This window comes from Ptychodera flava, chromosome 3 (genome assembly GCF_041260155.1).
Source record: "Ptychodera flava strain L36383 chromosome 3, AS_Pfla_20210202, whole genome shotgun sequence".
Taxonomy (NCBI): domain Eukaryota; kingdom Metazoa; phylum Hemichordata; class Enteropneusta; family Ptychoderidae; genus Ptychodera; species Ptychodera flava.
The window spans coordinates 48733645-48748035 of record NC_091930.1 but is presented as its reverse complement, the minus strand read 5'-3'; the positions used below and the strand labels follow the sequence as shown (position 1 = coordinate 48748035).

The 14391-nt window shown below is 36.8% G+C and overlaps 1 protein-coding gene across 1 annotated transcript; it reads left to right on the top strand.

Moving 5' to 3' along the window:
• Positions 1 to 3: 3 nt before the first annotated feature.
• Positions 4 to 9936, top strand: LOC139130196 (sterile alpha motif domain-containing protein 9-like). The gene is made up of 3 exons (XM_070695944.1): positions 4 to 4887; positions 6030 to 6162; positions 8232 to 9936. Exons 1-2 carry the CDS (start codon positions 4 to 6, stop codon positions 6138 to 6140), a joined length of 4995 nt encoding a protein of 1664 aa, XP_070552045.1. The 3' UTR covers positions 6141 to 6162; positions 8232 to 9936.
• Positions 9937 to 14391: the final 4455 nt, after the last annotated feature.

The window sequence follows — 14391 nt, the reverse complement described above, 5'->3', positions numbered from 1 at the left end:
ACCATGGATAAAAATTATGTTTCTGAATTTACGGGTAATTGGGTGAGGGAAGGAAATAACAACCCTACGTTTAAGTCAGAGGATGATGATTTTACAGCATCACATCTGCAATCTAATACGCCTTTAAACATCGATAACACTTTGCCGTCCAGCACAGAGCATGAGGATGACCGATCACAGATGACTCATTCGGAATCTAATGAAGCGTGGCTCATTGACAAGAAGTTCACTTCCGAAAGCACAGAAACACAAAGAAGTTTTTTGAATAGTGAAATGTCATATCAATGTACTGAACCAGCCAAGCAAGATGATACAGATACGCTGTTAACAATAAACCAGAGTAAACAGACAAAGACAAGTCATGTGGACCTGCTCTATCAAAAGCCACGCTTATTTGATTGTGAGGTGGAAAATTGCACCTATTCTTACAAGCGAGTTTTGGAGGTTATTGAAACGGGTGTGATAGACTTGATTCAACCAGTACATGAATATAAACAATTCACTAACTATGCAAAATATCTTAAGCATCAACGCTTATGGAAATTTACCCGTGAAACCATTCGATTTGCGAGTGCTTGTTTGAATGACAGAACCAATGGCACAATCCATTTTGGTATCGCTGACAATAAGGCAGGATACCATGAGCACGGTCAAATTATAGGATTTGAAATTGACGACAAGACAGAGTATGAAGAAGAGCTTAACAGGCTGATTGAGCTAAGTTTTGTGTCAAAAGAACATATTGATTCAGCGAGGAAATGCATACGTCCGCCAAAGTTTATTCCAGTGTTCATGTTACAGGTGACAAAACAAAGATATGTTATTGAAGTTGACATTGTACCTCATAGTGCCTACTGTGGACAGCTTGCTTTCTTTGTCAGACTGCCCAAAGAAGCCAAGATTAGGTATAAAAAAGCTGATCTAGAACCAAAAGCCCTTTACAGAAGAGAGGGGTCGACGTCTGCAAAAATGAAGAATGAAGACATGAACGACTACTTTCAGAAGCATCTGAATGGTTTGGTTGAAAGACGACAAGCAGCAGAAGTGCAAATAATGAGCAAACTGCCAAGTACATCTTCATCTGTAAGGCGAGACAACCTTGCTCAAAAGTTGACATGGTTACTCTGTTCAGGCCAGGAACAGTTAGACTCTTCGTTTTATCCCATTTTAGTTGTTAATAGACTTACATCAGATCACACCAATTTATCTCAAATGAGATTCATTCAAGAAATTGACTGGGTAGCAGTATTTGACTTTGATCATCTATCACAAACCTCTGGCATATGTAAAATGTACTCTGAGCACAAAGTACCCCATATTCAGGATCCAGATATGTACCTTAATTTATCCGACGTTAGCGCCTATAGAGAGGAAATACACTTCCCAGAAAAGACTTGTTGGATATTTTGTAATGGTCGCGCCGATATTGATCACAGACCACTTCACAGGGTCGGATGGAATATGGACTCCAATAGAAGTAGAGGAGTTAAGGAAGCTATCAGATTCTTTGGAAATGAGGAAGTAATACCTAAAGGTCGTGCGATAATTGTATTCCTCATACTCTCTCAAGACTATGATGTAATGTTGGAGGTCTTCAGTGAATTTTCGACTTATTTCACCCCAAAGCGACTAATGTGTGTCGCTGAAGATGAAGATTTCTTTCAAGGATGGGCAAAGGGGATAGTTGGAAAATCATGCACAATGGATGTTCTTCAAAGTAGAAGTGTCGTTGGAATGCCAATCGCTCATATCAACGAAACTATCCTACGCATGCGAGGGGTTAAACTGGATGGCCAGTGTATTCTTCCAAGTTCAACTGGAGCCCCTGCGACAATAAAACAAAGAGACAAAAATATGCTCAGTGATTTGGAAATATTAAGTATGAATGAATGTGAAGAAGAAACTAAGAGTATGGATTATAAGCAACTAACTGAGTTCCTGAGAAGTAAAGAGCTATTATTTTACCAAGGTTATCCTGTCAGCTGGTGGAATTTTTGGGCTAATGATAATACATATGGTCATGTTCTGAAGCGAACAAAACATGATGAGCTAAAGAAACATGTTCAGGATGCTCTGACGCCAGAAACCAGAGAAGAAATGAAAAGAGTACCGACAGTTTTGCTGTATCATCAACCAGGTGCTGGTGGAACAACACTAACCAAGTACATACTGTGGGAATTCAAAAGTAACTACAGATGTTGCCTAATTAAAAGAGTAACCACCGATACTGCCAATCAACTTCTGAGGCTTTGGTCCCATAACGAAAAGAATTATAAGGAATGCAAACCCATACTTGCAGCAGTTGAAAAACTAGACGAAGTTGTATTTATTGCATTGCAGAGAAAGATTGAAGAACTCTGGATCAAGAAAGGTTCAGTTAATAGTGGCAACAAGCCAATATGCGTGCTCTTACATTGCAAATGTTACATATCTGAAGACCCTTCTAGAAAATTTCTGCCACCATTTGAAAGTATTACACTCGACCATGCTTTGACAGAAAAAGAAAGGCTGTGGTTCGTTCACAAGCTCGATGAACTTGAGAAGAAGGCAAAGTATATTGAAGAGGTTTTTCCAACACATTTAATCTCATTCATGATATTGAAAGAGAACTTCAGTCATGATTACATAAAGAATACAGTGTCTGGCATCCTAGCCAAAATAACAGAAGGAAGCCCAGAAGACAGACTCCTCAAATATGTTGCACTTTTGAATACATTTGTCTCGGATTCATCATTACCAGTACCATGCTGTGACAGGCTAATGGGTGTAGGACACTATGGTGTTCGGAAAAATGTGAATCAGCACATTGAATTTCTGTTAAGCCCACCTGCAAAGCTTTTGTTACTTGAGATGCAAAAAATCACAATTGGAAGTGTGAAAGCATTTAAAATTGTTCACCCTCTCGTAGCTGAAGAAGTGTTACGACAAATAATGTTACACAAGCAGGAGAACATTGCTGATGTTACATTAGAATTCCTCAAGTCAGAATTATTCAAGACTAACTCCCATGCGAAGGAGGATCTTCGTAACATGACTTCTGAAATGCTGAAAAGGCGTAAAAAATATGAATATGGAGATGACCACGAGACTAAATTTTCTCCCTTAATTATGAAGATCCTGGAATTTGAACAAAACGATGAAGCAACTAACATTCTTCTTCAGGGCATGGAACTTTTTGAAGATGACGCTATGATGACTCAACAGGTTGCCCGAATGTATTTGTTTAAGAAGAAATTTGAGGAGGCTAAACGTTTTGCTGAAAAGGCCGTACGTCAGAAACCAGACAATTCATTCCTTCTTGACACATTAGCAGAAGTATACAAAGAACAGATGAACAGTGATTACATGCAGGTGAAAATTCAACAACAGAAAATCTCACCAAAGGAAGCCTTTAACGCCATAGAATTGGGATTCCGTGCAATGGAAGTGTGCCAACGTTCGCAGAAGGCAAGCCTGAAAGAGAAGTACTCTCAAAATACATCTGGCTATATCAAGGAAGTTGAAACCTGTTTTAGACTAATGGAAATCCTTCTATGTGTTGAGCCCTTTTGCATAGGAAGCTCAGGTCGTGATCTTCTACATAAATATTTAGTTGATGACGATTTTCAACCAAAGAATTTGTCCCTTCCATGGGCTCAATATCACAGGCGGTTCAAAATCTTGCACAAATACATTGAAAAAGCTATTAATTGGATGACAAACTATTGCACATTTTACAGAGAGGAGTTTTTCTTCGAAAATTCACCAATGCAGAAACTGAAACTGAAGTTATATGACTTCAGTCGTGATTACGTCTTTTACTTTGGAGAGGACAACAAGGAACCTCCCTTGGAAGAGAAAGATCCAGAGAATGCCAATGAATGGAGAAGAAGGAAAGTCTCAACCCTTGGATGCAATCGATTCAGAAACATATTCAATTTAGTGCAAGATGTCAGAAAGAAAAGTGATGAGAGTCAAAATTTTAAGAAATATGTTCTACTGAAATTCACTGAGAGTAAGAAACTTCTTCAGGAGAATAAACCAATGAATGATTTTGATCTCCATGGTTTGATATCTCTCAATTTTGCAATAAGCAACCTTGATCCCAGCCAGAAAGGGGTATCTCCTCTCTGTCAGATACATGAAATGGTCAAGCAATATATTCAAGTGATGCAAGCAGAGAGTTTGTATCCATATTTCTTCCAGTCTCTTTTGATGTGGCCAAGAGAAAATATTGGCTTACCATATGATCCAAAGCTTCTTCAAGATACACTTAAGCAATTGAAGGCATTGTTTTCTGCACAACAAAAGCACAGAACTGATGAAAGCCAAATCGGGAAATACAGAAGGAGTCCAATTACTCAATTCAAAGCAAAGCCAGCGACAGTATTTTTTCTTGGAAAGGGAAAAGGATTAAGTGCTTTCATCCATACAAGCGAACTACAATACAGAAATAGCACCAATTTTGACTTAAAAGGAGATAGATTTTGGGATTCCACACATGTGAGGAAGAGGCTTAAACGGTTGAAAGGCATTGTATGGTCTCAGAATGTAATACGAGCGTATGATATATTAGATGGTAACAAAGCAACAATTGAGATCCTCACGTCAATTCCATTTGAGACTGTTTCAAGCAGAGACATGGTAAGCTTTTACTTAGGCTTCAGTTGGACAGGTCCTGTGGCCTATAATGTGAGCAGGGACATTGATGAACAAGAGCTGGGTCCAGAAACGCCTGAGACACGGCATGTTCCAGATTCAGAAGAAAGAACTACAGTTCAGGAAACAGTGAAACCTTTAAACTATCAGCAATACAGAAGACAGCATTCGAAGCTGGCGAGAACATTGCAACAAATCAACGAGCTAAAGAAAAAGAAGAATGCAGGCAAACAACTTGAAAAGAATCAGGTATGAGATCATATTTATTATCTTACAGTGGCATGATAAACTTTACATGTTAACCCTCCACCTTTTGGATGAATAGACAGTGCGATTAGCACACCTTGATCTTGGTCTCAGCAAAATGTTGCATACCTTGTAGTACTATATAAATGAAAGGTAAAGTTTAAGTCCATTGCCCGTCATTGATCTGAAAACATGGCATTGTACTAAAATGTTTGAACGATCAAACAGCATAATAAACAAGATTGGAACTAATTTGGGATGATTTGATGGTGAAGTAATGTTGGTTTAATCTGCAAATATAAGCTCACCTGCTTTTCTTTTTAAGTTATACATTTGTTTTTATGAGTTATTTGTAATATTGCAACATTGAGCTATAGGGTACCTAACATTTTTGAGAAATTTGAAAAATATGAAGATCCAATTATCCCAAATTAGTACCAATCGTGTTAATATAACTAAAAGTTAAAGAACAAAACAAACAGATGTATTCATATAGAAAAGCATTTGCTATGCTGTCATATTCAAGACTACCTTCTCAATTCCTGGTTTCTATGTTAAGGGATCTGTGAAGCACGTGCTTATTAACACTTTTGATATGAATCTATCTTCCTCAACTGATATTTTTATGAACTGAGTACATAAATCTGATAACCTAGTTACATTCCATAAATTCCTGAAAAGCAACATGTGTTATTTGCTAGGTGCTACAGTAAGACAAGAGCACACTCTGGCCCACATGTGGCACCATTGTTTTGCCATTGTAAACATGATCAAAATGGTCACATATTCTCAACTTATGACAGTGATGACACCTGAAATCATTTGTTCCAAAGGACAAAATGTCAAATGTAGGGCAGGGTCAATATACATGACTTGCAAATGTAAATGTCAGCCTATCAGTACCTTGCTTCTGAGACTGCGGATATCATAATTCTTGGATAATTTTGTTGCATGTGCTTAAGACAGTTGAAGCAGTGGTATTTTTCTGAAATGTATATAACACATGCTGATTTAAATAGGTTTTTAATAAGACGTCATGTCCTGCATGATGCCTAATGAGAACATTTGCGTGCACATATTGAATTATATCCTTGGGCTAGTGTTTTCTTTTATAAGAGTGAGCCTTTATACAATTCTCTAAATAGATGGAGAAGTTGAGTAGAGAAGATGACATTAAAGAAGAGCTAGCGAACCTTGAAAAAGAGTATCAGCAGGATATGGAATCCAATCCAGAATTTCTGCAAGACTACTATTGAAACTGTCATAAGAAACGTGATGGTGAGTGTAGCTTGAAGATTCTTTACCAATTGTCAGCATTTCGTGTCTCTAAACTTGCAGCTGCATTGTCTGCCACAAGATCTTATCAGATAAGTGATTGTCCAGCAGGCATTATCCATCATTACTCTGTTGTTTGTGATGGTGGTAACATTCCAAGCTTCTAGAAACAACCAGTCGGGCCGCTTTTAAATCTGGTAGGCAGGTTCTTAGCATTATCTTAGATTTGTTCAAACTGTCTGTTCAAAAATTCTTACCTGTGTGTAGTAGGCCTTATGAACTGCTAACAAGTTATTTGGTCAGGGCGATTAGCTCCCACCTTAATGATCGGCAGAACAAATTAATGGAGGGTATTAGAGGGGCAATTAACAGATATGGACCATTTTCTTTGAAATACTATACAGAGATAGCTAGGGTAAAGTAATAGGCACACACTGGACACAGGTAAGGCTTGTATAATGAAAAAAGTTTAAAGAGGCACTCCCACTTGATGACATTTTTAAAACACATTTTTTTTAATGCCAACGGTCTACATTTGATGTGGCGACTGCGTGCGGATTGCAAAACATTGATAAAAACATGTCTTCAAAAAAGTAAAAGTTTGAATTCAGGTGGTCCACCTAAATTCAGCTTCCAAACATCGAACGTTCCTCATTGGGGCCATTGTCAACTAAGCTATGGAGTTCGGGTCTACGCTGACGCTGCTGTACGTCACAGTACCACTCGTGTCGGTGATTGGTCATGCCCAGTGGGAGAAAGCCGAGTCTTACTGACTTGGCGAAGAAACGAAAAACAATTTTTGCTGATGCCACCAGAATTTGCATAGGTGACTGGGACAGTTACGTGTGGTTGATACATAGTGGCCACCGTGTGGTATGCACGCATACCACACGGGGAACCACACGAAACTGTGTGGCAGACGACAAAATGTTGTCATCAGAGGCGGCTAACTTTTTACACGTAAAAACTGATATTTATGTGGCATTGGTTAAAAATATAATACAGCTGATTGAGAATGATGAAACGACAAAAACTAGGGAGAAGTTTAAAAAAAACTTTCCTGAGGTAAAGGCATGCTGTTTATAAAGTCTTCGCAGTGGGGGGGGGGGGGTAACAACATTGCGTCGTTCGAACTTATTATGGACTCCCTAGAATATCGTCAATCAGCACAACAACAAACCTTCGGGGGACTTCGGGTCATAATCAGAAACGATTGTAAAACTTCGGGATGCGAAAAATACGCTCGGGAAATGACATGTTTTTATCGATATCTCGTGATCCGCACTCAGTCGCCACGTCAAATATCGACCATTGGCATTAAAAATATATGTTTAAAAAATGTTACCAAGTGGGAGTGCCACTTTAATACATGACATTTATTGATCATATTCATAAATTCTAGACTAATATTGCTTGCCATACCCTGTGTGTCTATGTGTCTGTTTGTTAGGGCACACAGTTGAGCATGTTAACTGGATTAATGCATTCCGGTGATTGCATATTGTCTGAAACACTAATAATTGTCAAAACCTCAATGGTGTTGATGATTGTATATTTAGATTAAGATGAGATTTGTCAATAATTCTAAAAAAAGCCTCTGTGAAGGCAAGTTCCAATTCATGAGAAGGGATATGCAAATCTAGCTTTAAATTCTTTTGAAATGTCACTGTTCCACTGAAAAATAAACATGGCATTGTTTTGAAAAACTTTCAGATTCAGGAGTTTTGCAATTTCATTTGATTTGACATGAGACCTCGGTTCCCGGATGTAAACACAGTTACAATGAGATACTTTTCATATGCCAAGCTGACTGAACGTTACGAAGGGCTATTAAATTAATAAACTTTTGGAGAATTTGAAAGTCACCATGCAAACCATGAAACATGTCACATCCATGATTTTCAATGAAAAAGTAACAGGTCCATATTCAATCAACGACTGAAGAATGATCCAAATCTCGGCACATATTATGTTGAAAGTCAATGAAATGTGTATTTGAGTACTCAATAGCCATCACCTTGCAATTCACGTTCATCTAGGATATAAGTAATCATATACAGTAATTTTTGCAGGTGTCCCACCAAGACAGTCAGTGATAGCCGGCCAAGTGACAACAATGGTCTTTGATGCTGCCTGCCAGCTTGCCCCATAGGACAATGGACCATAGCATAGAAGTATTTGTCAGAGTGAATGAACTTTGCCTTCTGATATGTTCCAGCTGATACATTTGTCTGGTGTCAATACATTACTCCAAGGCATTGTACCCAGAAACGGTGTCTACCAAAGCTCCATAAGCTGTATCTTATGGCTATTTTTTCAGAAATTTTGTTTTGTGGTTGCCCTACACTTTCTGCATTGAATCTCTAAACTGTAAGTTAATGCCAAGTATTTAGCATATCAACACAACCTATATGAGTATGTATTATCTACATCGTTATTGTTGAAAATTGTATTCAAGTCCGGACTAGAATTCATTTGCAAAAGTCAAGAAACAATAATCACTACACACTTACAAGCTGTGTTGACAAAAAGATTACTCAAAATTTCTATGTGACAAACGGATTAGTGTAAGACATGGAAGTTGATATACAAAAGCAGAATACTGAAAAACTTGCCACAGCTTATATCCCTTTAAAACAAAGTGCAAGGTATACAGTCTTGTAAGATTGAAGTTGTATCATTTTATGAAATAATTTTGTGACAAGGTCAAATTGGGGAAAATTTTATAGTGATGATTTTTGTTATTTTTGTACAAAGCTTTTGGAAGTTTGAAAGCTATTGCTATATCATTATGTGATTAACAGTATACTATACATGCAGCAGATTTGCAATTAGAAAGGCAAAGAAATCGAGATGAATACAGTTCATCATGTGTTTGGAAGTGTTTTTTTTAAATGTGTCTCACAGACTAATAATTATTGACAATTTAAAGAGCAGGAGCAACACAACTTTAAACTGATGTGGAAAATATTTTGACTTTTTTACAATATTTCACTGTTTCAACATGCATTGTGATTTCAAAGTAGTTTGTTAATGAAGTTTAAAAAGACAGTCTACATGTTACAGTGTAGCTAGGAGTGAAGTTTTGCATACCACAACAAACTATAATCATTTGATATAACATAGAACCTTTCTTGTGTACCAGTGAACTGTTATTTTGTATTTCAATTTCAAAAAGATTTCAATTGATTCCTTAAGGCGATGAAAACATTTAAAAATTGATCATTTTAATTCCTCTTTCCTTATTGGAATGAATAAAGTAGAGCATGGGCTGGTTGTTATGTACCATCAATTGTAGAAAGCTTACCTGGCTTGTCAGCAATCACAACATATTGTGAGAGCTTCCCTAAATTCGTTTTTGTAAGCAGTTCATAAATCCGCAGACTGTAGGCAGATCTACTTATCAATTTATTGCTTTTAAGGTAGAATTCACCCCAATGACAGGTAATTGGATTCTCAAATTTTATAACACCTTTTGGATGTACAAACTGTGGGGGCTCATTTTTGAAGCTTTTAAAAGTAAATGAATTTTTCATGGTCTTATTTTGTGAAAATCAAACTTTGTTTTGGTTTTTTTCAGCTTCCAAAAATGGTTAACACTGGGATTAGGGTGATTTTCAATTTCAAATGTCGGCGTATTGAATATAATTTGTTTCTCTGATACCCAAACTTGCACGATGACCCTGAATGTTATTCTTCATTTCAAAGAGATTGACTGAGTTTCATCGAGGAAACTTTGAACAAACATGCAAGTTTTTCACTTAAAGGACGCATACTGCCTCACTGTAACTGGTGTGCATTTCAAATATATGTAAGTTTCATGTTATGCAATCAAAATTGATTACATAATTTATTGACCGTTCTGTTTTGCTTTTGGTCAAAATAACTTTATGATGAATGTGTTTCATTATCAAACATTTCAAGAACATTTTATTTCTTTGTTTAAAACCAGTATGCAAGTGGAGAATATTTGTCTTTAAATTTGATTCATCTCAATTGTACTTAAAGGTATACTGTCACCTATTCCAATTTTGCCACAGTTACCATGGAAAGAGAAAATCTAACCAATCACAGATTTTAAGCGGGTGGCTGCTTTTTAAAAACAGGACCCTCACATGGTCATTTTGAATACCAAGGAATGCCCCTTTGACCATATATGGGCATATTTAGATTACAGGTGACTGTATACCTTTAAGTCTCATTTACAGGAAACTGTATGGAAACTAAAACTGAAGTCTAATGCTTTAGCCAATGACAATTCATAAAACTTGCAGCTCACTTCCCAGTGCTTAGCTTAGGTCACGGGGACGTCCAAAGGACAATAGTGGACCAGGCTACATTTTGGGAGGGTATATTTTCCTTGTAAGGAACAATTAATTTGATTGTTTAGGAGAAATCAGCTTACACTGTCATTGTTTGAAATCATCTGAAATTAACTGAGACAAACAGAGATTATTCTGCTAGTTTCATAGTGGTTCTCGTTGTTATGATCTCTTTGACGTCTTCTTGACTACTTCCTTAGATGAGTTAGTGGCATTTATGTGGATGAATTTTAGATGGTGATTTCACTTATGTCAAAATATGTCAAACTATGACAATGAAAATGATTCTTGTTATATTATGAAAACTTTAATATCACAATGTATTGGAAAAGATCATCAGAATGACATTGATGGGATATCAAAATTCATATTTTTCCAAAATTTTACTTTTTTACAGTCGACTTTCACATGAATATTATTTTGGTAGAGGAGCAGTATGTTTTCAAAAAATATACTAACATCAATTATGCCTTGTAGATTATTTTTCACCATGCCCTCAAATGACATTTACTTGCTATACTTTTTTGTTTACAATTTGTTGGAGTGCTTCATTTAGCCTTTAAGTTTTCAGAAATCGCCAAATTTTCAAAAATGTTTGCTTTATTCCAAAAGTGTTTCTTATACTATTAGCAAAATTTCCAACAAGTATCAAACAGTTACTCTGATCTTCTTCCTTGTTGGGACTTGTTTTGAAGTGCTTTGAGTATGTTGAGTTTTCACAGTTTCATGAAAACAGGGGCAGCCATTTAAATTTCAAATATCGGTATTAAAATCTAAGATAGTTTGTTTCAGTATTACCAGAATTTGTACAGTGACCTGTGATTTGTTTTCTTTAATACATCAGTTAAAAGTTTCTTGAGAAAGTTTGAGCAAAAATTTTAATCTTTCAATATTTGGGACGCATATTACCCAATTTCAAAGGGTATGAAAAGCTTACCATTTCAAGCTATCCTTGTCCCAATCTGATTAAAATCAGGTGTAGAGTACGGCGACGTCTACTTACCATGCTTACGCATGGTAAGAGGCGACAGCAAGAGAATACCGCGTAAGTAAAACATCGCCATACTCTACATCTGATTTTAATTAGATTGTTCTTGTCCTTGATTGGGAGAATTTCAATTTAGCAATGAACCACACCCAGGGGTGGTTTACCAGATGATTTTCACCAATCCACTTCAGACTGATACGCATGAACACTAGCACGTGCATATATGGAGTGATCTGGTCAAAATAGAGTGGTATAGCCACAGCTGAGGTGGTTTAATGCTATTAAATCATTATATTAAATTGAAATTCTGGCAAAATGTTAAAATGAAAATTATTTTCTAGCTGAGAGCTTGTGTCTGTTCCAACCATGCAATATTGCAAATATATCATGGTTATTTTCACATTTGGACCAATCAGATCATAGTATTTGTGTCATCAATATACTGATATGGTGTAATATTGAATATTGCACTCAGTTGTACCAAATCTCTATGCAAATAAACCCCTTTTGATAACCACTTTATAGGTAACAAAATCATTTTCTGTGTTGTCAATAATGAAATTTTTCTTTTAATAAAGCGTTGATTGTTGATGATCAGTAAAAATGTTATGTGTTCATTTTGATATTTAAACTCTTGACCACCTCTAATCCTAGAAATTTCCATCAGCACAAAACATATATATATATTATATACCATGAGGGCCGGAAAATTCTAGTGAGATCCTGCATAAGTTTAAGGCATTGTATGTTTGGTTTTACAACATTGTAAAAGACCACATTCCCCCCCCCCCCCCCCCCCCCACTCTGTGGATTACTATTGTGGCCTCTTATGAAGACTGCAAATTCTGTACAGCTACGGCCAGTTTTCTTGTTGTATCGTACGTGCATTTTATACAGAATCACCCTATATTCCAGACCATTGCCACCAAAACCCTACGATTCATCTTTCTCTGAATGAAATAATGTCTTACAGGGCTATTGTCTCCACCATGACATTCATAAACTGCAATAGGCACTTAGAAATTTCCGGCTTTACTTTTTATTCAAGAACACTAAAAGAATTGTGGTATTTGGTCCAGTCTTTGGATGTGATGCAACTATAAAGATTACGACAGTGACCATGAACTTTGTGTACATACTGCAATATAGTGGCGATGTATTTCAAGTTAGGTTTGATAGAAACTTTATACTTCAATGAAAGCAAAATACAGAAACAAAAATTATAAACTTGGTAGACTTGGGTATACTATGTATCAGAGATCGGAAAGCTAGCATATTGGCAGCTGTAAGTACATAAAACAAGCAATCACCGTACATACACTACAGCAAGTAGGCTTACATTGCCCATTTTACCGTGTACAAGTCCAATACTGTTGTGGACAACAAAAACAGTCCCTTGTGCCTTCTTTGCCTTAACTCTTTGCGTGCTGTAATTTTTTCCCACCAAAATTTTAGTGCAACATTTTACCAATTTGTATGAATTTTTCTGTAAATTTTTTGATAATTTTTAACCAAACAGACATCACATTTCATTTGCTACAACTTTTCATCAAAATTTTGGCTAAAATCTGAAAAAAATTGACTGGAGTACATTTTACAAAGACGACAAAAATTGACTTGGGCGCTCAAAGGGTTAAATACCAATGTAGGCCACAGGTGCTATGGTGTATGCTGATATATGCCCACAAGAAAGAAATGCTTTCTCTAGTGTGAGCTTGTGTATGTGTAGGGCATTTTTCGTGATTGTGTGCATTCAGAATTCCCACTGCCCCATCAACTGAGCATGCACATATATACACAGACAGAGGTTACTATGTTAAGGGCGGCCATTTTTTATTTTTGTGTTTCTCATCTCCGACAGACCGTAAATTTCAGCTCCGACATGAAATTAAAAAAAAGCTTTTCTATTTACGCCGCCTCTGAGGCGATCATCCTAGCAACAGCACCACCATCATCAAATTGTGAGATTGCAGCAACTCAGACTGAAAGGACAGAGAGCACAGAACACTGAACTGAAAGACAAGAAATTGCGGTGACCATAGACCCTCGAGGGTCTATGCGGTGACTGAATGGACAGAACATTGAACTGAAACAAATACGTTTTTCTGTACTTAAAAATTGTAGAGACTGAATGGACAGAACACTGAACTGAAACAAATACAGATTTTTTTTTGGTACTTTTTTTTTTCGACCGCCCGCCCTGCCCGAGTATTCCTCTGGAGATGAGAAACAAAACAAATAAAAGGGTCGCCCTAACCAATTGATGTACAAATGGTGAATTTGATCTCTCCTTGTACTTGGCTGTCATAACTTGGCTTTTATCTCTTCCCACCATGTACAGAGGTCATACATCCAGGAAGGCCCCCTAGCATTGGCATTGCCGTACTCACATCTGATACAGGGCCAGTAATGCTAACTTTTGATGATTTTCTTATCAGTTGCAGGTTCTTATTCTACTCCCCCAAACAATGTTGAAATTCCCACTATTTAGCTCATCAACAAAGAATTGCTTTGTGTAAAATGCACATTTATTGTTTAAATTTGAATTCTTGTCCAGACCAGAATTCACTTGTCAACAATAACAATGCAGTTTACACAAGTACAGGCCGAGTTGACAAGCTGAATACTGCGTATATCAACATACTTTAGGCAGTACATGTAGATAAAGAATTCATGGTTGACACAAAGAATGAAAATTGTGAAAATTTAATTCATCAAATGTTAACGTTACTGGTCCTTTCACCCTTTCACCCCCACTTCCCTGTATACAGGTCTAACTTTACCATAGAAAACAATGGATTTGGGACAAACCATGGTGGTGAAAGGGTTACGGTGAACTTCTATCACTATGTACAGAGAGTTCATGGTCACTGCCTTGTAACTGTAAGCTTTTTTCTATCAACAAAGAACACACAACATCAA